General features: G+C 38.7%; 1 protein-coding gene and 2 long non-coding RNA genes across 3 annotated transcripts in view; all 3 read left to right on the top strand.

Moving 5' to 3' along the window:
- The window catches only part of LOC148742027 (uncharacterized), a 2,982-nt gene extending 1,889 nt beyond the window's left edge, over window positions 1–1,093 (top strand). The window contains exon 2 of the long non-coding RNA XR_015999835.1: window positions 634–1,093. This is a non-coding gene — a long non-coding RNA (uncharacterized LOC148742027). The remainder of the gene's footprint in view (window positions 1–633) is intronic.
- Window positions 1,094–8,623: 7,530 nt separating this feature from the next.
- LOC148742028 (uncharacterized) lies at window positions 8,624–10,865 on the top strand. Its single transcript, XR_015999814.1, has 2 exons — window positions 8,624–8,761; window positions 10,173–10,865. It is a non-coding gene; the product is annotated as an uncharacterized LOC148742028 (long non-coding RNA).
- A 1,821-nt stretch (window positions 10,866–12,686) lies between these two features.
- LOC111338971 (MMS19 nucleotide excision repair protein homolog) lies at window positions 12,687–18,549 on the top strand. The gene is made up of 6 exons (XM_088756338.1): window positions 12,687–12,876; window positions 12,944–12,992; window positions 13,891–13,994; window positions 14,798–14,883; window positions 16,122–16,932; window positions 18,153–18,549. The coding sequence occupies exons 1-5, from the start codon at window positions 12,807–12,809 to the stop codon at window positions 16,194–16,196; spliced, it is 384 nt and encodes a 127-aa protein (XP_088612464.1). The 5' UTR covers window positions 12,687–12,806; the 3' UTR covers window positions 16,197–16,932; window positions 18,153–18,549.
- The last annotated feature ends 5,102 nt before the right edge of the window (window positions 18,550–23,651 follow it).

The raw sequence follows: 23,651 nt of genomic DNA on the forward strand, positions 1-23,651 counted from the left end.
ATTGTTCTGGATCGACGTTTTACAACAAATAATTAAAACAAGGAAAGCAACGCGAATGATTTTGTTAATAAAACTCAAATAAACGGAACATGGGTCGAACAAGGCACTCCTTGACTCAGCAGCGAACTTTTTCTGCCCTGTTGGTTTAACTTAGGCTGTGTATATTCCTTTGTTTACTGAACTTGCATTTTCGATGATAGTCATTTTCATAACTTGCCCTACAGACCATGAAGTTTTTCCAAAATGCGTTAAATTGTCAAGTATTTTAATGACCATTCTGGACAAATTGTCGCACAGCACAACCGGAGTAATGATGATTTGACATAACTTCCATTCCTTGTGCACAGTTTATAAGCCTTAACTCTTAGCCTACCAGCAAGGTTTTATTAGGTGTGGTACAAGCAGCAAAGCTAGTGTGATTCGAAGCGTTGAGCGAAGCTGGCGCGGTGCAACTGCAAAGAAGAAGAACAGCCTGCTGGGATGCTATTATTTTGCTAATAAGGAGCGTTCACCCACAAACACAGCATTCTGATTGGTGGGTAATGACAGGCTGTTAGAAATGGAACATCGTGATCGATTTATTAAATATGTAACACAAATCGTCTTTTTACTTCTTTTTTTTTTTTTTTCAAGAACAATGAGCTCAACCTCGAAGAAGCACAATGACTTTATGAATGAACCTATTGGGAAGAAAGATGTTACAAAGATTCCTGGAATAGGTAGCGTAATTGGTGAAAATATGGGAAGGAAAGGAATTACTTACGCATTTGAAGTTTTTGGGATGTTCCTGGTTTTGAAACAAGATGAGGAGAAGTTCTGTGGGTGGCTTATGGAATTTGCAGCCAACAGTAAGCAGCGCAGTGATTGTTACAACGCCATGCGAGGATGGAGTGACAACTACTTATAATTAAATTTATAAACTTTGCACATATTTTACCTGATGAGAACTGACATCGTGTCAGGAAAAAAGCACTCTGTAGTTTAAAACACCGCTAATAGCCATTACATTTTGTTCCCGCCCATTATACTGTAAGTTTGTACATGCTTGGAGTGTAAACACCAACATAAAGTTTTACTGAAATTTTAGCAAGAACTTGTTTCCAATAACTTTAGTCCTTAAACTGTCAGAAACCGTCATTGCTACAAATGGTAAAACCGGTACATCAGTTAAACATATCCCTGTCACATGTAGAGATTACACTTGCCACTGTGGAGGACTGCATTTTTCTAGACGCGTTACAGACCTGTAATGAGCCCAATCCCTCTACTTTGTCACACGGCAAATTTCCAAAATGGTGGACGATAGTAATGAAAACATTGATTGGAAGTGAGTGTGGGGCACCAACTTTCTGGGTCTGTCAAAGATGACAGAGTTTTGATCCTAATTTTTTTTTCTGTTTCTTTAAATGGTCCGAGTTTATTGTTTTCGTGCAGATGTGTGCTCCAGAAACTTAGAACTGGTGTCAAAACTTTCCATGGGCCATTCCATTTAAAATCCACACCCCCCCTTTTGAAGGCGTTCCTGTAACACCCCTCCAGAAAATAAATTTTTTAACCCCCTTCAGAATTGCCTGAAATTACCCCCTTCAGAATTTTATGTAGCTATCAAGCAAACCAATTGAACCCCCTTCAGAAACTACTCGTGAGAATTTCTGTCAAGGGTACTTTATGGCAACCCCTCTCAGAAATATGGTTCAACCCCTTAAGAAAAAATATAGCATTGACCACCCCTCCCCCTAAGAAATCCTAGGCCTTCAATAGGGGGGTGCAGATATTAAATGGAATGGCCCCATACGTTTAAAGAGTCCCCTTTACAGTGCTTTTTTTTCTTCTTTTTTTTTGTGATTGTGCAATATTTTGACTATTTTGGGAATTATGAGGTTAATTTTGCCTTATTATAGCGAGGCTACACATGGCTTTTTGACAAACAGCGGAGTATTATGGACTCCTAGCTTCTCAATTTTCAAAAATGCTTTGCGCTTAAAAATGCCAAGGGCAAATTGTCGGAATTGACCCAAGTCTAATTGTAGATGAAGGTGGTTCGTATCTATTATAACCCAGCCCCCTTGCATTTAATAAATCAACCCAGTTAGCGACAAAAACATTCAGTAAGAGGACGTAACGATCGCTCAATGCATACTGACGTTTAGGATCATTCAACCGTTTCTGTGTTGATTAACATTCCTCAACACCAAACTGACTTGCTGACTAAATAGTCAGCATATGATAAGTGGAAGAAAGGACAATGATATCGGATTGTTGAAATGTTAGGAAATGGCCAATACGATCCCCTTCCGTTCCCCCTGAATATAATAAACCCTCCAAAAATCCTCCGATTCCCCTCCCACCCTCCCCCTCTCAGGGGATAAAAAATAATGACTGATTTTAAGCATACATCGAATACTGTATTCTCAAAATGTTTCACAAAATGATAGAGAATGTTGGCACGCCATGTAAATCATCACCACCCAGAAATTGGAAGTCAGCCATTCTGATAACTTGTCTGGTAGTGAGTAAATATAATTTTTTTTCGACCCCAATAGAAAGTTAGATCAATAGCATGCTGTTCATGGAAACAAGTTCTTGGAATCTGGTAATCTGGTGTGTTTCTCGGAAATGTAGATGGCGCGCATTTCATGTCAGTGCTTCATTATTGTATCAAGACTCGAAGTGAGTTTGGATTTTTTTCTGTTGGCAGAGGCGATTGCATTAGGAAAGACTAAATCTAATGATAACCAGAGACAAAAACTTCTTATGCAATCAGGTGATGCATCTCTCACTCTCAATCGGCGAAACAAATCATATATCTATTGAAAGCCATCAACTTTTCTGGAGTCTCAATATAGATATGGACATATCATTTGAAAATTTAAGCAAACCAAATTCTATTATAACATAGCTTGTAAATTCATGCAATCAAATTCAATAGCGTGAGTGTGCTTCAATTTTCCATTGTGCACGCTGGTGACGTCAGCAAACAAATGCCTCACGAAAAAAATTTTTTCTCGTGAGTGACTTTAGCATTTTTCAGTAAAAAACGGGAAAAACTTTGCAAAAAAGTTAAACTAGACATGGCAACAAGCAAACAAGCCGATGAAGATCTGCCTACTTTTTCTTTGGGAATGGATTTTTATAATTCCTGAGGAAGAACCCAGAGAAAGGGAAAACAAAACAATGGTTTCATCTCGTTTCGAAACTCTAACTTTATTTCCATGCATGAATTCACCTGTCAGTTTTTGACCAATCTGAGACAAGATCATTGAAGCATGGTGAAATACATACATACATACATACATACACTTTATTTGGTATAGCAGGTTAAATTGAGGCAGCTAAAAATAGCTGATGTGGACCTGCTGTTATCAAAACAATTTACAATCACACAATATAAAAATTAATACATAGATAAAACCGCATGAATTCCATAGATAAGATCAGTGATACAAATGAAGTTTGAAATTAGGAAGAAACTGAGAAACAAAACATTTATCATAATATTTAGTAATATATAAGAGTTTGGAGATCCTTGCTGTTATTTGTGCATGTTCCTTTCACAAAAGAAACTTTCTGTAGTGACTATAGTGCTATATATTTAAAAGTTCCAATGTTCTCACAGTCACGAGCTGCTTTATCCAAACAGTTCCAAACAACAAGACCTCTAAATAAAGCACTGTCTCTACCTAAATCCAATTTCTTTCAAGGTATTACCATCAGTTTTCCTTGGTGTCGTGACTCCGTGGATTGAACGTGTGAGGAAAGTCTACTTAACATATTTTTCGCTTTGAACATCTCGACAGCCAATTTACACTTGTATGTCCAAGGTTTTGCCAGCATACATACTGTAGTACATCACAATCCATAATGTTCTTTGGTACCTTAGGAATTATTTTAGCAGCTTTTATGTGCAATTCTTCAATTTGTACAAATGTAGCAGGAGAGCAGCTTCCCCATACTAATATGGAGAAGGTAACTTGCGGGATGATGGTCTTAAAGTATGTTTCCTCCAGTACCTTGGATGGGAGCTGTCACATTCTTTTCAGTATACTGATCTGGTGTCCGTACAATTTGGATACTTTATTCACTGGTTGTTTCTACAGCAGTTTGTTATCAATAACCACACCCAGGCATTTAGTGGTGCTGGTGTATTCAATGATTGTGTTATCACACTTGACAGGAGGCAAGGGCCCAACAAGACTATGCTTCTGCAAAATCAGCACTTCCGATTTACCTTTATATGAGGTCAATTTTTATTTGAATCGCACCAACTATAGATCTCTACGGTGGCCCACAGGTGCCACTGCTGCTCACCGTAAAACAAACTCGTTTCTAATTAAAACCTTTCTTTCTCTTTGCAGTTGTTCTTGTTTTCCATACAAATATAAGCCTGTTGCTTAGAAATGAGCCTCCTCTGTAGAAATCCACTTCCTCCGTAGAAATGAGCCTCCTCTGTAGAAATCTGCTTCCTCCGTAGAAATGAGCCTCCTCCATATAAATGAGCCTCCTCCGTGGAAATCAAAGTACTGTTACCTAAAGCCCAGGCTTCTCTCTAGTAGCAGTCCACCATTTTTGATAGTGGCGAATTTTTGCAGCTCATGTGGTGAAAGTTTGGGCCAGTATGTCATGGCCAATTTTTGCCCCAAATGTGGCGTGAAAGTGCATGTAGGTTAATGATTGTTTCTTTTTCTTTTTTTCTGTGTTTGAAATGTGATTTCATATTTTATATAAAACCTGATAAACGATGATGTTCTAATGATGTTCCTAATCAAGTCTTCATCAACGTTAATTTTCTTTTTCACATGATTACAGCCCTGAAGTCTCCTTTTAAGAGTGGGAACACTCAGAGTGATGCCATGGTAAACCTGTATGTAGCAGATCTGTGATTGTTTTATAATCATAACCCAAATGGAAATACTTCTCTATTTACCACCCTCTGTATCACATTGAACTCTAAAAAAAAATAATGTTTAAAAACTATTTGTAACTGCCAAGCTTGTTGGTAGCACAAGTACCCCAGTATTTCTTAGTATTGCTAATATTCAAAGAACACCAAGATTATGGGGTGCGTGTGCACCCGGATTAATTATATTAATACCCTAGTCTATACTGCAACAATACAAGTGAAAAATAGGTAGGCCACCAGTAATATTTTGGGAATAGTTAATAAAGATAAGGCCTTGACAGCACACATGAATATCCAACTAGAAAGTAAAATATTTCAGAGAAGACAATGTAAACAAGCTACACTGTAATTCTTAAAAACTTTGTTGTTTTCATTGCCTCTTTTGCATGGAGCAGGCTAACTTCATTTAGCTGTAGTACTCGATCATCGTTTATCAGGTTTCATATAAAATATAAAATCACATTTCAAACACAGAAGAAAAGAAACGATCATTAACCTGCGTGTACTTTCCTGCCACATTTGGGGCAAAAACTGGCCATGGCATACTGGCCCAGACTTTCGCCATATGCATATGAGCTTCAAAAATCCGCCATTATCAAAAATGGCGGACTGCTACTAGAGAGAAGCCTGGGCTATAGGTACCAGTACTTTGATTTCTACGGAGGAGGGAGCGCAGGAGGCTCATTAATATTAAGTAGCTTAGTAACCACTCCAGAAGGTTGCCGCCTAGGGCCGCAGGTTTGCATTTTGTAGCCAAGGATATTGAGTCAAGTACAGCAACACTGTCTCAGATGAAAGGCCCTTTCTGTAACCCCACTGGTTCTCTTGTAAGACCAATTCTGAATGTTGATCTAAGAACTCACATATAACTGACTCGGTAATTTTACTTGGAATACTTAGCATTGTTAAGGGTCTATAATTACCACATTCCTCCTTCGCACCACTTTTATAGACAGTTGTGACTTTGCCAACTTTCCATCCACTTTCCATTCTGCTGATGTTGGCTATGCAGTGGCTGATCTCAGTATGGATAATCTTCATTTCCTTTGAGGTAATATTGTCGGGATCATGTGCTTTTCTAATGTTGACATTTTTTAATTTATGCAGAAAATGCCTGTCTTGGAGGGGTATCTCATCAATAGTTGGAGTAACTCTATAATAAAAGTTAAAGGTGAACCACTTGACAGTTGAAAATTTAGGGCTTCTCACCCATCGTAGCAAAGAAAAAGTTTAAAGCATCTGCTTTATCTTTATCCTCGTGAACTAAGCTGCCATGCTCGTTTCGCACAGGACCAGTTTTCTTACCATTATTCTCTTTCCTGGAAATCTGCTTCACGATCTTCCAGAAATCGCAGGATCCCTCTACTACATTGCTTAACTGATCTTTCCAATACTCTGCTTCTGTTTTCCTCATGAGTCTACTGACTTTGTTCCTCAAAAGCATATATTTCTTCCTTGTCTGCTGGTTTCCAGTTTTTTGGGACTTGCGTAGCTGTTTGTACCTCTGATTCATAAGTTTGCGTATAGCACCATTTACCCATGGTAGTGACTTTCTTCGTACCCTTACTTTTCTCTGTGTTAAAAAATCTGCTCTAATGCCTTTGTACACGGTTTCAGCCATCCAGTAATTGTCGTCAATATCATCAAATATGTTACAGGCATGCCAAGGAGATAAGGCTACTGCCTCATTAAATAATTTTCCGAAACGAAATAAACAACGCATTGAAGCGTAGGAGAGGGAATTTCTGCCCTTTATACATAAACTACAGCGTTGGAAATGTATCTTTCGTGCTCTCGAAACTTCCCACGCGCTTCATATCTCGATGAACGCACGCTGACGTATGAACCAATTGTTAAATTCATGCATTCGACCCCTGACTTACTAATTACCTGAAATCGCGTGCAGAAATGATAATGATACACTCCAGGGGTTTCAATAACATTAGTTATAAGCGGCCACTGAAGGTTCAATAGGCGGCTGTGACCACTAATATCACTTTTTATTTTCATGAATGAAGTCCAAACAGACGGCGGTAGACCCGCCGGTAACCGGTTTTTATTGGAACCCTTGCAATCTGACATTAAATAAGCTCATTATTTTGGCAGCCAACCAGACGATAGGCAAGTTTATGCATGCCATGACAATTATGGTAGCCCAGAATTTGGAAGCCAGCTATTAGATTGAAGTGCGTCAGCAGCTGGAAAAATATTTTTTTTCATTCACAACTACAAAGTTCAGTGGCACACTGCGCATGGGAATAAAATTCTTGGAATGTGGTATGGAAAAATTTTCCGGAAATTAAGTTGGCATGTACTTTGCGTTAGAGCATGATCCCAAAAGTAAATTCTACTTTTTTTTCTGTTAACAGTGGCAGGCACATCAGAACCTACTCAAAGAATTGTAATTTTCTATTTATACTGTATATTATTATAATTTTTAGAACCTTCTTAGTATATGTCATGAGTCTTGGGACCGTATTTTAGTCATTGCTATTCTTATTCTTAGTCACTGTTTTTCCGGGGATCGTATTTTAGTCCTTGTTATTCTTATTTGTTATTAGTAACTCTAGTATATTGTCTTCGAAAAGCCTCCTTTGGGGAAAGTCAATAAAGTATGTATGTATAGACCACTTTCATAAATGGCTGCCGGATTAATATTCTTTTGTTTAAATTTGAATTAGCCCTTCTGGCCTCGCTTGAGATAATGTATTCTTTTGAATTTTGTACTGGAGAACGAGGTAAGAAGGGCTAATTGAAATTTAAACAAAAGAATATTAATCCGGCGGCCATTTATGAGAGTGTTCTATGTATGTATGTAAAAAAATTTCATGATAGCTTCAGCGAAACTTGGCATGCCATCATGTGACGTGCAACACAGCTAAAGGATTCGTCTTTCAGTCTCGATTGTCTGAACCAATCATGTATCAATCGGAAAACTGACGTATTTCTCCTCCAATCAGACCGAAATGATGGTAAATATGGGAGTGGTGCCCTGTTCAAGTTGTCATTGAGATCTCGCTTCCAGTGCCCGACGAACAGCGTAGATATCTCAGTGGCCCTCAGTTGGTTAGGTAGATCTTTGTCTCTGATTTTGCATCACTAGAGCGGTGTTATGGCATATCAGTAGAGTATAGAGGTTCCAAACGCATTCTTCATACTCTTCCATTTCATTTATGCTCAAAATGTTGAGAAAATAGGATTTATCAATAACACGATCGATATCTCGTGACTTCATCGTGCAGAAACTTCAACGAAAGCGATAAATGCGATGGAGGAAAATTCAATGATGAAGAGCACAAAAGAGGCGACTGAGTTTGGCGGAACATTTTTCAATTGTTCTTCATTGTTCTTCAGTGGGTTGTTTTTGTTCACTTTCCGCAAATAAGGGAGTGTGTCTGAGAAGTAAATGAAAAAGAAAACTGTTCCTTTGTTCACTGATTGATTTGTCGTCAAGTCGAGAAATCTGTCCGGTCAGTGCTTCGGACGCTCTTCCACGGAGCTGTACAGGAGACTTCTTCAAGGTTAGGCTGGTTAACTAGATATGTAGTGACAAACTTCTTGCATACTGCTAAGATAGGAATGTCAATATGTGATGCTCATCTGTTATGAAGATATAAATAAAAATAATGAATTTGTTTTCATGTTGTCTTAATTTATCGTTTCATAGGAGCCAAAAAATTTACCCCTTGTGCTTGATTGTGAGGTCCGTGACCCATGAGTAGCCGTGAGTGTGTTTACCCATAAGCCCTTGCGGCAAGAAAATAGGGATTGAGAGTAAAGAAAGCACGTGGTTTCAAAGTTTTTTCGGCGACCGAGTAACATGAGCAGTGGTCAAAGTAATCATCAGCAACTTTTCAGAATGTAAGGATACTTCTTTGGGATTGTTTCATTGTCCTTGTAATACACATTTGGCTCATCTTTACAGAAACTCTCTTTCTCCTCCTCCATTCTTTGCCTAAAATCGTGTGCTAGCTCCGTCCTCCGCACAAACTTCTACACTCGGAAGTTTTAAAGGACGAGGCCCTCTGAAGGGTTCTTGGGATATGGGTTATTTGGGTAAAAAATTATAGGGATAAACTTAAAGCATAAACTTTCCTCTTTCAAAATAAATTTCAAACTAGCTTTTCTTGATATTCGCACTTCACACAACCGACATCCAAAGTTTCATGACGACAAATTTTGAATCCTTGTTGATCCTTGCAAACATTCTGGAGTATTAGGATTGAACTATAATACCCCAAAGTCTTTCGTTCACTTAAGATATCTGGGAAACAAAACTTTAAGAAATTATTAGAGACGATCTGAGACTTGATAGCTTTTGATGGACGTAGTGACAAAGAAGAAAAAATGTCCTTTAGTCGCGGCTTCTTTTCGAATCGGGAAATCGAAACTCTTCCGCAATCTTGGAATCAAAAATAAAAGGGATGAGTCTCCAATGAAACTGTGGTGTTGCGCCATTGAGGGGAGTTGCAACATAATTTGGTTTATCATCTAGTTGACCAATTTACCACCAAGTGTCGGAAATAGCGCGTTGTCTTTGTTAAGTCAGGATTGAGTGACAAACCCGTTCTAGAATTGCAGGATATAATTTTTCTATTGTAAGGGTAGAGCTTAATTTTCTCCATTCATTCGGGACTTAACTCAACACATGGATGTACTGTGAACTGTGACTTGTAGATTCTCTTCGTGATAAAAAGCGTGATCCAAATATACTGTAAGATTTGTCGTGGATCATCATTGCAAACGGGGGCATTCGCGACATATAGAGATTCTAAGCTGACGTTACAAACGTTAGCACTTCGTCAGAGTAAATGGAGGAATTGAGGGTTATGGGTTGTTTATAGGTAGAAAATTCGAGCAATGCTATTGATGGGAACGTGGTAACAAAGAAAACAAGTATAAATGAGTTGAATGAAAAGCGTTTGTTGATACCGTGAGGATTACGAGTGCTGAATTGAAATGTATTGAATAAGTTGCACTCACGGAAAAATGTTATACATCGGCGAAACAGGAATTAAGAGATGACTAGGCGACCGATTCTGAGAACACCTCAGTGACGTAGAGAAAGATGATAAAGACACTAATCTTCCTATTCAATATAAGTAAAGTACTCTGTATGTTAGTCTGCAGCCTTCAGTTTCCCTACATTTTGACAGCATGGAAAGCTGTAAGACTCTGGAACAAAAATTTACCCTTCTTGATCACCATGTTGGATTACCTTGGATTTGAAATGCTAATTGTCTGTTTATTTTTTTTTTCCTTTTTCTTTAAGAGCCATGAATAAGAAAGAACGCTTTGCAGCTGAACCTATGGGATATAAAACAGTTAAAAAGCTCCCTGGCATCGGTCGTGCAATTGGGAAACGGCTGAACGACGACGGAATTTTCCGAGCAAAACAAGTTAAAGAAAAAGTGGGACATGAAGGGCCCGCATACCTTCAAAGATATGGAGCCAACGCTAGGCATCGTAGGAATGTTGACGAGGCTCTTAAAAATCAAGATGAAAACTACATGGAATGACGATCAAGAAATTTAGTCTGATTAACTTTCTCGCAACAAAATTTAATGTAGTCTAGTCTCTTGTATTCTAGAGAGTATACATTTTGATGCAAACACTTCGAATTCACTCCCTACTCATTCTTAGTTTAGGCTATCTAGCTAGCTAGATAGTTGGAAAGCTCCTTTTTAGAGTGGGATGGAGCGAATGCAATATTTGCAAATTGTTTTTTTTTTAAATCTCAAATATGTACACCATGCCAGGGATTTCATTAGAAGCCGGCAACTAGCGATAGAACTCTAACGGCTACTCACCACAACGGAGCCGACCAGGCGGTGTGCGCACTCTGATTGAGTTGCTTCATGGTCGTAAAACAAAAATTGAGTCATTTGCATCTTGACGCGTTGGAGTGAACTTGTCTGATGGCAGCGAGATAGCGTGAATATAGGTGGATTTTAATGGAGATTCACTGTCTGTTCCCGTTCCTTCGACAGTTGAAAAATTTGAAGGGCTTGCGCGACTCCGGTCATTCATCCGTGACAAATTCGTTCTTAGGAGGCAACTGACGTTATTGAGAAAAATTCGAAACTGCAATCTGCTTAAGAATCTCGACACAATTGGCAACAGTTACACTCGTAACCGATGGCGGGATGAATGATTTCAGAGTCAGAAATTATATTTCTAGACACGAGCTATTTTAACAGGGAATTGACCCCTGACATGCAAACGCATATTAAAGAGACAGAGACCTTGGTAATGAACGAACTTTTTCCACCAAGCGTAAATATGGGATTTGTAAAAGAAGCCCCACGCCTCTTAAGAACGAATTTGTCTCGCTCCACGTTTAGTAAAAACGTAGAGTTTCAAAATACCCTCCAAGATTAGAGGAAACCTAGATGAGGGTTTTGAGAAACATAACTCTGGAGTTATTTCTGCAGGAGAGAAGTATACGTACTGGTAGTCACTAAAACGAAGACCCCCAAAACGAAGACCCCCTACCAAAACGAAGATCCGCCGCTTTTTCTAATAAATACTCTGATTGTTTAACCCTTCAACGTGTGTTCAACTGCTCGAGCTCCTAGGGTTTCTCATCACAGTCTACACGTGACTTTGCCCTGAAAGGTTACATACACAAATGGTTTCACAACATCGGGTGTAATCCAGCTGTAAAGGAAACTCTCCTGATAAGTCCAAGCTTCAGACAATAAAATTTCTCGGGCAAAATCGGTCACATTTACTGACTTCTACGTTTTGCCGACGGATAATAGAAGATAAGACTCTGGTAAAATTTTTACCAACTGCAAAACCATAGGAAAAATACACAGGACAAAGCTTGCATAATGCCATTTGTATTTAATGTTTCCGGAAACTCATTTGAGTGACATTTCATGAATGATCATGTTGATAATTTTAGTTCTTAAAAAAAGCGGCGAATCGAAACAGTATAGCGAACGGATGACAAAACTGAAGTTATAGTTCCCAACGCGGCTATTTTTATCCTGGAAGGAAATTTGATCGGGGAAGATTTTGATCACGTGCTAGGGAACCACTTCTGAGCCGTGAGCGCGCGTTACGCAATCAACAAAACAACGCTGTAAATAGTAATTTTCGTCAAGCTTCATCTAAACACTTGATTACCATTGGGCCTAAAGCTTACCTTTTCTTCTCAAAATCGTTATGAAAAATTTAGTCGGCGAACGGCTTGCCCACTGGGTCCTTGCCCGTCGGGCATGGAAGGAGAGGAAGTTACTTGCCCGAAGGGAAAATCTACTTGTCCCGGACGACCGGACGGCGGTTTTTTCGAGCCCTGCGCGTTTGAGCGCGTTCAGACAGAGCTGTTGAGGAAGGATCAAAGTGGCCATAGAAATCTTTGAAAGGCTTCAAACTACGACGTACAACGAATCCGACGCTCTCCAATACCGGTCTCAAATTACGTGCTAAAAAAACACTGCTTGCTTTTGTCCTTGAGAACGATAGAGTACGCAACAAATACGTACGGAAAACGCTTCTACACATTCAGAATATATCAAATTACATTTCCCTCCACCTACTTACTTCCTAATATACGCCTACTTCCGAAATTAATTAAATTCCTGCGTGGACTGAAGTAAACTGTGGTTTCAATCATCTCAGGTGGTCCTTACATCCAGTAAATTGTGTGAACGTCTTTCAAAATTTTTGTGAGCGTTGGTAAACCCTTTGATTGTACAGTTCCATTGAATTTTCACAGTTACTTATTTCAAATGACAGTTATAATACTTAGAGCGTCGGCAACTAACATGGCTCCCGCTAGCATAGATTACTCTTACCACAGAAGTTGAACATTCCTTCGCACTTACTAGTCGAAACGCGTTGCATACCTGTATTAGGCCCAGTCCCCTCGCATCACAGCACATGGCGATTTTCCAACATGGCGGACGGAGGCAGTGAAAACATGTTGGAAGCAAATGTTGAACAACAACTTTCTAGGATCGTGAAAGGTAAGGCAATTTTAGTGCATCTGTCCTGCTTTCCATTATATTGATGGTCCAAAAATATTTCTTGCAGACGTACGCTCCGGAAACCTAGATCTTGTTGCTTTTGTTGAAGAACTAGGGTTAGTAAGCGTTCATCCATAATTATGCATTGAGTGTAGTAATTCGAGGTTATGTAATCTGTTATACTTAGCTAAACAAATTTTGGAAAGAGTACCATATAATCCCATACATTAATCATGCATTCCACTTCTTTGTCTTTCACAACAAAACTTTAAAAACAAAGCCTACTAGTCTAAATACATAATTAATATATGGGGTTAAATCGTACTCTTGCCCAAATTTTTCCTTTTCATGAATTTTAAAGGTAAAAAAAGAATAGAACATTCAAAATCCCTTGTTTCTCGATTTTTTAAAGAATGCTTATTCGATTCACGATGCCATCATCTTATCCAAGTGTATATTTAAGGCGCGCGGAATATATTCGGGCATTGGTGAGTGTTATTTACAATAATAATAGGGCTGGGTAGAGTCAGTTTCAAGGTACTCAACCGCTAACCAGTATTATTTATAATGATAACAGGACTGAATTGAGTCAAATTTGGTCTGTGATCATATATGTGACAAACAACACCGGACGACCATAAGGTGGAGATCGGATTGGACAACCTTAAGTCTCTTGATCAATGAATGAAAAGAATGACATCACTTGAGAACGAAAATAGCCATTTTTCTAGTATAATCATAAAAACATAACAGGTGACAGTTAACAGTTACTTTTTGCTTCCATCAAGAGATAATGAACCCAACAGTCTGTGTAAAAGCATGTGAAAATGATATGTGTACTGTTTGGTTACATAACCTGCAAGAGGCCTATGAAAATGATATATTACACTGTCCACTCACAATCATGACGCACACACACTCCATTTATATCTCAAACCAGGTTGCTGATAACCAGACCCAACTAAGAATTTTATAATAGTTTTGATTTACTTGTATTTTTATATCCATGTTTAGGCCGCAGTTGACCAGTACTGATGTAGATAAGAGGTGCCATGGTGTGCGGTTGTTGTCTGAAGTCGTGCATCGCCTTGTTGGGTTTCAATTTAAAGAAAAAGAAGGTTGTTATAGTAAAATCTTTAGAATATGAGCCTGTTATAGGCTCTTTGCTTTAACTTATTTTGACCAAGTGTTAATTTTGCTCTGTCAATATAGTTAGGGTGGTATTTATATCTAAAAACTAATTTTATGATCTGCCCACACTTTTCTGACCTATGGCAAGTTCTCCCACTGATTTTACCCAATGGGAAAGTAAATTCTGTTTTCATTAAACAGTAAGTGCTCTCAAGGGAGAGCTGGGTGATTTAGAAACAGAGCATACTCTTTCTGTTTGCAACAAGAAGGGATTGCAACCAGAGAGGTTAATACACTGATTGCAAAAATGTACATTATAAAATGAAATTAAGCATAAATTTAAAATGGTTTAATAGAATCTAAACTCAGATCAGATTTTTTTTGCTCCACCTGGTATAAAATTCATGAAAAATAAAAAGTGAGAGTGAAAAGGTGCCACAGTCTGTGGGAGAAGCCATGGTTACTGTGAGTACCACCATCCATCCATGAGATGCTGTTGACTTAAGGATCTCAGTTCAAAAATAGAAAAAAAATTTATTAACTTGCTACAAGTTTTTGAGGGGTAACTCTAGTGATAAGAGCTGACAGAAAATAGAGCACTGTAAGAATTCTTTAAGCAGAAGAGAATCCAAGGACCATCTGATCACTGGCCAACCTTGTTCTCAGGGTCTCTCATCTTTGTGCCCCTTGGAGCAAGAGAGCAGAGGAGCAGGAAGATGAGAGGCCCTATCTTACAATGAGTTTCGATGTCAAGTTAATTATTAATAAGTTTCTTTGTTTCTTTTTTCAGTGGCATTGTTTTGTGAATTTCTGTGTGATAGACTCAAGGATCACTACACCATTATTCCTCATGCCTTGTTTGGTATTCTTGCCTTGGTATGTGGACTTTATTATTTTTGGCTGAGAAAAATATCTTCCTCCAAAACCTAACAACCCAATCAATTACTTCAGATACCTTCCCTAACAGATCGATTTGAAATTCTTGATGATGTGTCAAGGCTTTACCTGTTGATAAGGTGTATGTTGTGTTAGGGTCATTCCACAGTATTTTGCATGTCACGGAGGGGACAATTCAGAGGAGAATATCATGGATAGCTCCCCAGCTTAATATAACTCAGTTCACTGAGGACTTCTAATGGACAGAACAGCTAATGATTGTTTTAAATCAAACTATTTCCAAACAACTTCTTCCACATTTGGGGGGAATTAGTCATTTATTTAGATTGTCACAGAGGGGACCAGAGAAACTATGAAAACTGAAAGTTAAAATTTAATCTCAGATTTCTGTGAATGTATAACGGCAGCAACAATAATTTAGTACATAGTTTATTTAGATGTTAATCAACAATAAAACTGCCTTAAATGGAAAAGATTTACTGACCTTTGAAACATTCGAAGGGCGCCTTCTGGTTCCATAGCTGGTGCTGAACCCTTAAAGTTTGCCTTGCAAGAGGCTCTGTGGTCTGCTCTCCATGCAGTAGTTTCTGGGGTGTCAGGATCATTTTCATGCTCCCTGCACTTGATACAAACTTTGCTTAGGGGCTCAACATCTACCACTTTCCCTGTATCCATGCTAATAGCACTCACACAGCCATTTAAAGAAGAAAAGCCTCTTCTCTGCCATGTTCCATCAACAGACACTCCACATCTTGCTATGCCCTCATCTGAACCTGGCTTGATATCGTGAATCTCTCTTGCAGTATCACGCATTGTCTCCAGTGAGATCTTCTTTACTGCTCGGAGTATTTCTTTATTATGGCGAGCATATGGTGTAGGTCTAGGAGGTGGCGGCATGTTCATAAGTCCACAAAACCTCTTACCTGCCGCACGTCCACAACCAACAGATCTTGAAGCATACACAAATCTTCTGTTTACTTCAAAGAAACGGCCTATTTGAGCTGAAGTAAAGAATTCCATAGACCAACCACACGAGCAGCAAAGCAAACGAAGATTCGAGGCACAACCTTTGCGTTTCATAGCTTGCTCTTGTAAAATTAAATCACAAACAAAGCATTCTTTGCATGGCATACATTCCATCACAGAAGACAAAATTCTCATATCTACAAACCGAAATCCACTTATGATTGACTCCTTACACTCCTTGATACCCTCAGAAGATGCGGTGGTCAGACCTGCTGGAATCTTGCGGGCAGAAGCTGAACATTCTTTCCCAAGACCTTTGGTGCTGACACTCGTTTTTTCCTTCTTCGAACGCTTCGATTCAGTAGAGTACTGGTTTCCACGATATTTACGCTTTTTTGTGTAACCAGAACGAGCCTTTGGTGGCATTGATAAATAAATTATCAAGCAAAATCGCAATAGGAATAGAGTGAACGAATACGACCAAAATGGTGGATGATAAGTTGGGAAATAGTGTCGCCACATGTCATCCGCCATTTTGGGTGCTCGTAACTCACTGCATGTATGCCTGATTGAAATGTCAATAAACAACGGGAATAACCAGGGAGGGGTCCCAGGAGAAATTCCGTCGTTTCCTTTTGACTGCAACTGCGTTTTGTTTTCATAAACAAACCGTTGCTATGGTCGTTGCTAAGGTGAAAATTCATACTCGCTAAGGAATTTAGCAAAATTTTTGACTTTACCTCCTGAATATGGAAAAAAGGAAGCTGTAGAATGAAAGAGTAATGGTTAAAGATACCAAAAAGCACCATTTTCAAAATGAAAGTTTTTTGACAAAAAATACAAATTTTTGAGTGGAAGACCACCTTAAAAGGTAATGTTTATTCTATCCTGTCATCAGTTACGTCACTACGGAGTCACATGAGATGCGCGCGCATGCAGCTGGTCAGTGTTGGTTTGCTAGTTTAGATCTTCAAACTTTTATTTTCTACTTGTTAATACAAGGAAAATATCCACAATCCTGCGCTCCTTTGGAATCCTTTCGACAAAAATTCCAAGTTTAAGGTAGGTGGAAGTCCATGATTTTTATTTTTCCACAAATTTCAGCGAAAACATCAGGATGAGCGATTTAAATAATGCCGCCCCTGAAATGGATGAATCGCACGAGGACACCTCACGAAGCTCACAGAGCGCCGAGGAGGGCAGCCTTAATACACAGCCTTAATACTTCTACACTCGGAAGTTTTAAAGGACGAGGCCCTGTGAAGGGTTCTCGGGATATGGGTTATTTGGGTAAAAAATTATAGGGATAAACTTAAAGCATAAACTTTCCTTTTTCAAAATAAATTTCAAACTAGCTTTTCTTGATATTCGCACTTCACACGACCGACATCCAAAGTTTCATGACAGCAAATTTTGAATCCTTGTTGATCCTTGCAAACATTCTGGAGCATTAGGATTGAACTATAATACCCCAAAGTCTTTCGTTAACTTAAGATATCTGGGAAACAAAACTTTAAGAAATTATCAGAGACGATCTGAGACTTGATAGCTTTTGATGGACGTAGTGACAAAGAAGAAAAAATATCCTTTAGTCGCGGCTTCTTTTCGAAGCGGGAAATCGAAACTCTTCTGCAATCTTGGAATCAAAAATAAAAGGGGTGAGTCTCCAATGAAACTGTGGTGTTGCGCCGTTGAGGGGAGTTGCAAGATAATTTGGTTTATCATCTAGTTGACCTATTTACCACCGAGTGTTGGAAATAGCGCGTTGTCTTTGTTAAGTCAGGATTGAGTGACAAACCCGTTCTAGAATTGCAGGATATCATTTTTCTATTGTCAGGGTAGAGCTTAAGTTTCTCCACTAATTCGGGACTTAACTCAACACATGGATGTACTGTGAACTGTGACTTGGAGATTCTCTTCGTGATAAAAAGCGTGATCCAAATATACTGTAAGATTTGTCGTGGATCATCATTGCAAACGGGGGCATTCGCGACATATAGAGATTCTAAGCTGACGTTACAAACATTAGCACTTCGTCAGAGTAAATGGAGGAATTGAGGGTTATGGGTTGTTTATAGGCAGAAAATTCGCGCTATGCTATTGATGGGAACGTGGTAACAAAGAAAACAAGTATAAATGAGTTGAATGAAAAGCGTTTGTTGATACCGTGAGGATTACAGGTGCTGAATTGAAATGTATTGCATAAGTTGCACTCACGGATTACGTTGGATTTGAAATGCTAATTGTCTGTCTGTTTATTTTTTTTTTCCTTTTTCTTTAAGGGACATGAATAAGAAAGAACGCTTTGCAGCTGAACCTATGGGACAAAAATCAGCGAAAAAGGTCCCTGGCATCGGTCGTGCAATTGGGAAACGGCTGAATGACGCTGGAATTTACCATGCTAAAGAAATTCAAGAAAAAGTAGGGGATGAAGGGCCCGCATGCCTTAAACAATATGGCGCCAATGCTAAGCATCGTGGGGATGCTGATGAGGCTTTTAAAAGTCAAGATGAAAAGTTCGGGAAATGACGATCAAGAACTTTTGTCTGATTAACTTTCTCGGAACAAAATTTAATATACTAAACACTAAAATATATGAACTTCATATATTTCATTGTATCTTAAAATTTAATGTAGTCTAGTCTCTTGTATTCCAGAGAGTATACATTTTGATGCAAACACTTTGAATTCACTGCCTACTCATTCTTAGTTTAGGCTATCTAGATAGTTGGAAAGCTCCTTTTTGGAGTGGGATGGAGCGAATGCAATATTTGCAATTTTTTTTTTTTTGAAATCTCAAATATGTACACCATGCCAGGGATTTCATTAGAAGCCGGCAACTAGCGATCGAAATCCAACCCTTCAACGTGTGTTCAACTGCTCGAGCTCCTGGGGTTTCTCATCACAGTCTACACGTGACTTTGCCCTAAAATTAAACTTTCCTTCATTCAATGATCAAGATAGAAGATTTACCACACAACCCTTGCGATTAGTTAATTTTCCTTCACTTAGGAAAGTAGATTTACAACACGATTGAGCACATGTGATAAATGTCCTTGCAGTAGTAACGCCATGTAACGTAACACACTAAATGCAACAATGAGCCTTTTCGCTTCATAAAAGGGTCTCAAATTAAACACCATCACTTAAAATGCATAAAACATTTGTACCGTTGGAGCACGTCAGGGCTCGAAAAATATTTGAATTACACCTTGCCCGTTGGGCAAGTAACCCTTCAGTTTTCCTTGCCCGGGGCACTTCCCTGCTTGCCCAAGTTTTCAAACTAATTAACAATTCATGAACAGAGATTTACTTGGATTTTAGCTGGATTTTAGCATCAAAGGGCTAGCTTCGTTTTCGTGGTAGAAATATGCGACTTCTCAGTTTTCACCTACAATTTCTACAGTTTTAATTAATACATCGCTGTCGAGTAAAGTTTTGTAAAGAGAAACCGAAACATTCTCGCGGGAAATTGCTACAATTTAGAAATAAACACAGCGTTTTCTGCGGTGGCCCACAGGTGCCACTGCTGCACACTGTAAAACAAACATGTTTCTAGAAATGAGCCTCCTCCGTAGAAATGAGCCTCCTCCGTAGAACTGAGCCTCCTCTGTAGAAATGAGCCTCCTCCGTAGAAATGAGCCTCCTCCGTAGAAATGAGCCTCCTCCGTAGAAATGAGCCTCCTCCATGGAAATCAAAGTACTGGTACCTATAGCCCAGGCTTCTCTCTAGTAGCAGTCCGCCTTTTTGATAGTTGCGAATTTTTGCAGCTCATGTGGCGAAAGTTTGGGCCAGTATGTCATGGCCAATTTTTGCCCCAAATGTGGCGCGAAAGTGTATGCAGGTTAATGATTGTTTCTTTTTCTTTTTTTTTCTGTGTTTGAAATGTGATTTCATATTTTATATAAAACCTGATAAATGATGATGTTCTAATAATGTTCCTAATCAAGTCTTCATCAACGTTTATTTTCTTTTTCACATGATTACAGCCCTGAAGTCTCCTTTTAAGAGTGGGAACACTCATAGTGATGCCATGGTAGACCTGTATGTAGCAGATCTCTGATTGTTTTATAATCATAACCCAAATGAAAATACTTCTCTATTACCACGCTCTGTATCACATTGAACTCTAAAAAAAATATAATGTTTAAAAACTATTTGTAACTGCCAAGCTTGTTGGTAGCACAAGTACCCCAGTATTTCTTAGTATTGCTAATATTCAAAGAACACCAAGATTATGGGGTGCCTGTGCACCCGGATTAATTATATTGATACCCTAGTCTATACTGCAACAATTCAAGTGAAATAGGTAGGCCACCAGTAATATTTTGGGAATAGTTAATAAAGATAAGGCCTTGACAGCACACATGAATATCCAACTAGAAAGTAAAATATTTCAGAGAAGACAATGTAAACAAGCTACACTGTAATTCTTAAAAACTTTGTTGTTTTCATTGCCTCTTTTGCATGGAGCAGGCTAACTTCATTTAGCTGTAGTACTCGATCATCGTTTATCAGGTTTCATATAAAAAATAAAATCACATTTCAAACACAGAAAAAAAAAAGAAACGATCATTAACCTGTGTGTACTTTCGTGCCACATTTAGAGCAAAAACTGGCCATGGCATACTGGCCCAGACTTTCGCCATATGCATATGAGCTGCAAAACTCCGCCATTATCAAAAATGGCGGACTGCTGTACCGTTGCACTTATGTCCTCTTGTTGTAGATATGTCCTCTGACATAATGTGATACAATGGCCAATCACATCCTGTGATCTATAGAGCGACACGCGGCTTGGGACTGGTTAAGAGGCTCCGTTGCAGTTATGTCTTCAAGCAAAAGTGCTCGTTCAAGGGGGTCGGGATAAGTAGAAAATTTGACACGTATGAGCAACTTCCAACTGATCTCAGGAAAACATGTTGTTCGCAATCTCTCACATTACTTTCCTTGAAGTTCTATCGCTCCTTCGTTAACGCCGTGTGATCGTATCGTTCTTCTAATCTAAACGTCCTAAACGTAGAAGAGCAACTTGCTACGTAAATAACAAAGCGACTTTTGACCAAAGGATGCGTTATTGTTCACGCTTCATTTGCAGTCTTGCTTTATTTACAGACGTCATTGTTCGACTTGCGACTTCAATGAAAACATTTTACCCATATCACAATTGTTTTATTTTCTTTAATAGTTGAAGATCATATATTGTGGTTCGTCGACATAAAATTGTATATTTTTGACGCTTCGCTGATCTGCTGGAGGTGAGATCGACTGAGAGGTCAAAGTTGTGATAATTTGTCTGCGTCACGAAGTCTTCCTTCAATCACAGAAGTTTGGCCTTCAGTTGTTTATTTCCAATATCGTAGGTTTTTGCTCTATGGCAAAATCTGAAGTAGTAGATTGTGAAAATTTGAAATAGTAGATTGTGATGTGATTTCATTGCGGTTCCGCTGATTTTAGCTGTACTTTCTTTAGTTCTGTCTCTAAATTTCATTACGGTCGGTTCCGCTGTTTTAAGCTGCTCTTTTCTTGTACTGTTTCTAAATTATTGTCGGATTTGTTGCACTTTTGGGCGGATTTGTCATAATTTACCCCGTTTACGACAAATTCACATAATGATCAAATCGAAAATCGGGTAAAGATGGCTATGGCAAGTCATTAGGATACATTCCACCTTAAGGACCTAAAGGATGAATTTCACAGAATTTACCCTGTTTTTCTAGAATTCGCTGATCAAATAGAAAAACCAGGTAAAGCGGATGGCATATGGAAACTTAGCGTGTTAGCCACTTGCGGATGAATTCGTAGAATTTATCCCGTTTTTCTAGAATTCATAAAAAAATGGAAAATCGGGTTAAAGATTGGCTATGGCAACTTGTGTTCCAATTAATTGGGAGGATGAACGCTTCGACTTCACCCCATTTTTTGTCAAATTCACTCAAAAAAAAAATTGGAAATTCGGGATAAAGATAGTATGTGGGCACTTCGGGTATTATTCACTGTAACATGAAGGCTCAGAATTTACCCCGTTTTACTCGAATTCGATCGCTGATCAAATGGAAAATCGGGGTAAAGATGGCATATGGGAACTTAGCGTGTTAGCCACTTGCGGATGAATTCGCAGAATTAATCCCGTTTCTCCTGAATTCTTTGAAAAAAGAAATGGAAAATCAGGTTGAAGACTGGATATAGCAACTTGGGATCTATTTCATCAGGGAGGATGGATTCTTAGATTTTACCCCACTTTCCTAGAATTTGTTGAAAAAAAAAATTGAAAATTGACAGATATCGTATGGGAACTTCGGGTATTATCCCCTTGTGGCATGAATGCTCAGAATTTACCTCGTTTTTCTGAAATTCACTGATCAAATGGAAAGTTGGGGTGACTATGGCACATGGGAACCTAGGGTACTAGCCACTTGAGGCCGAATTCTCAAAATTCATCCCGTTTTCTAGAATTCATTGAAAGAAAAAAATGGAAAATCGGGTTAACGATTGGCTATGGCAACTTGGGATCTATTTAATTCGGAGGATAAACTCTTAGACTTCACCCCGTTTTTTGTCAAATTCACAAAAAAAAAACCATGGAAATTCGGGGTAAAGATAGCTTATGGGAACCTCGGATATTATTCACTTGTAACATGAAGGCTCAGAATTCACCCCGTTCTCCTCGAATTAGCTGATCAAATGGGAAATCGGGGTAAAGATGGTATATGGGAACTTATGGAAAATTGGCTATGGCAACTTGGGATCTATTAATTCGGAGGATAAACTCTTAGACTTCACCCCGTTTTTTGTCAAATTCACAAAAAAAAAACATGGAAATTCGGGGTAAAGATAGCTTATGGGAACCTCGGATATTATTCACTTGTAACATGAAGGCTCAGAATTCACCCCGTTCTCCTCGAATTAGCTGATCAAATGGGAAATCGGGGTAAAGATGGTATATGGGAACTTATGGAAAATTGGCTATGGCAACTTGGGATCTATTAATTCGGAGGATAAACTCTTAGACTTCACCCCGTTTTTTGTCAAATTCACAAAAAAAAAACATGGAAATTCGGGGTAAAGATAGCTTATGGGAACCTCGGATATTATTCACTTGTAACATGAAGGCTCAGAATTCACCCCGTTCTCCTCGAATTAGCTGATCAAATGGGAAATCGGGGTAAAGATGGCATATGGGAACTTATGGAAAATTGGCTATGGCAACTTGGGATCTATTAATTCGGAGAATGAACTCTTAGATTTTACCCCGTTTTTGGTAAAATTCACTGAAAAAAAAGATGGAAATTCGGGCATATGGGAACCTCGGGTATTATTCACTTGTAACATGAAGGCTCAGAATTTACCCCATTTTTCTCCAATTCGCTCATCAAATGGAAAATCGGGGTAAAGATCATAATATGGGCCTGGGAACTTAGCGTGTTAGCCACTTGCGGATGAATTCGCAGAATTAATCCCGTTTCTCCAAAATTCATTGAAAAAAAATTGAAAATCGGGGTAAAGACAGGATATAGCAACTTGGGATCTATTTCATTTGGAGAATGGATTCTTAGATTTTACCCCTTTTTTCTATAATTTGTTGAAAAATGGAAAATTGGGGTAAAAGATATAATACGGGAACTTTGGGTATTATCCACTTATAGCCTGAATACTCAGAATTTACCTCGTTTTTCTAAAATTCATTGATCGAATGGAAAATCGGGGTGAAGATGGCATATGGGAACTTAGAGTATGAGCTACTTGTGGGCCGAATTCTCAAAATTCATTCCTTTTTTCT

The sequence above is a fragment of the Stylophora pistillata genome, chromosome 1 (genome assembly GCF_964205215.1).
Source record: "Stylophora pistillata chromosome 1, jaStyPist1.2, whole genome shotgun sequence".
NCBI lineage: Eukaryota > Metazoa > Cnidaria > Anthozoa > Scleractinia > Pocilloporidae > Stylophora > Stylophora pistillata.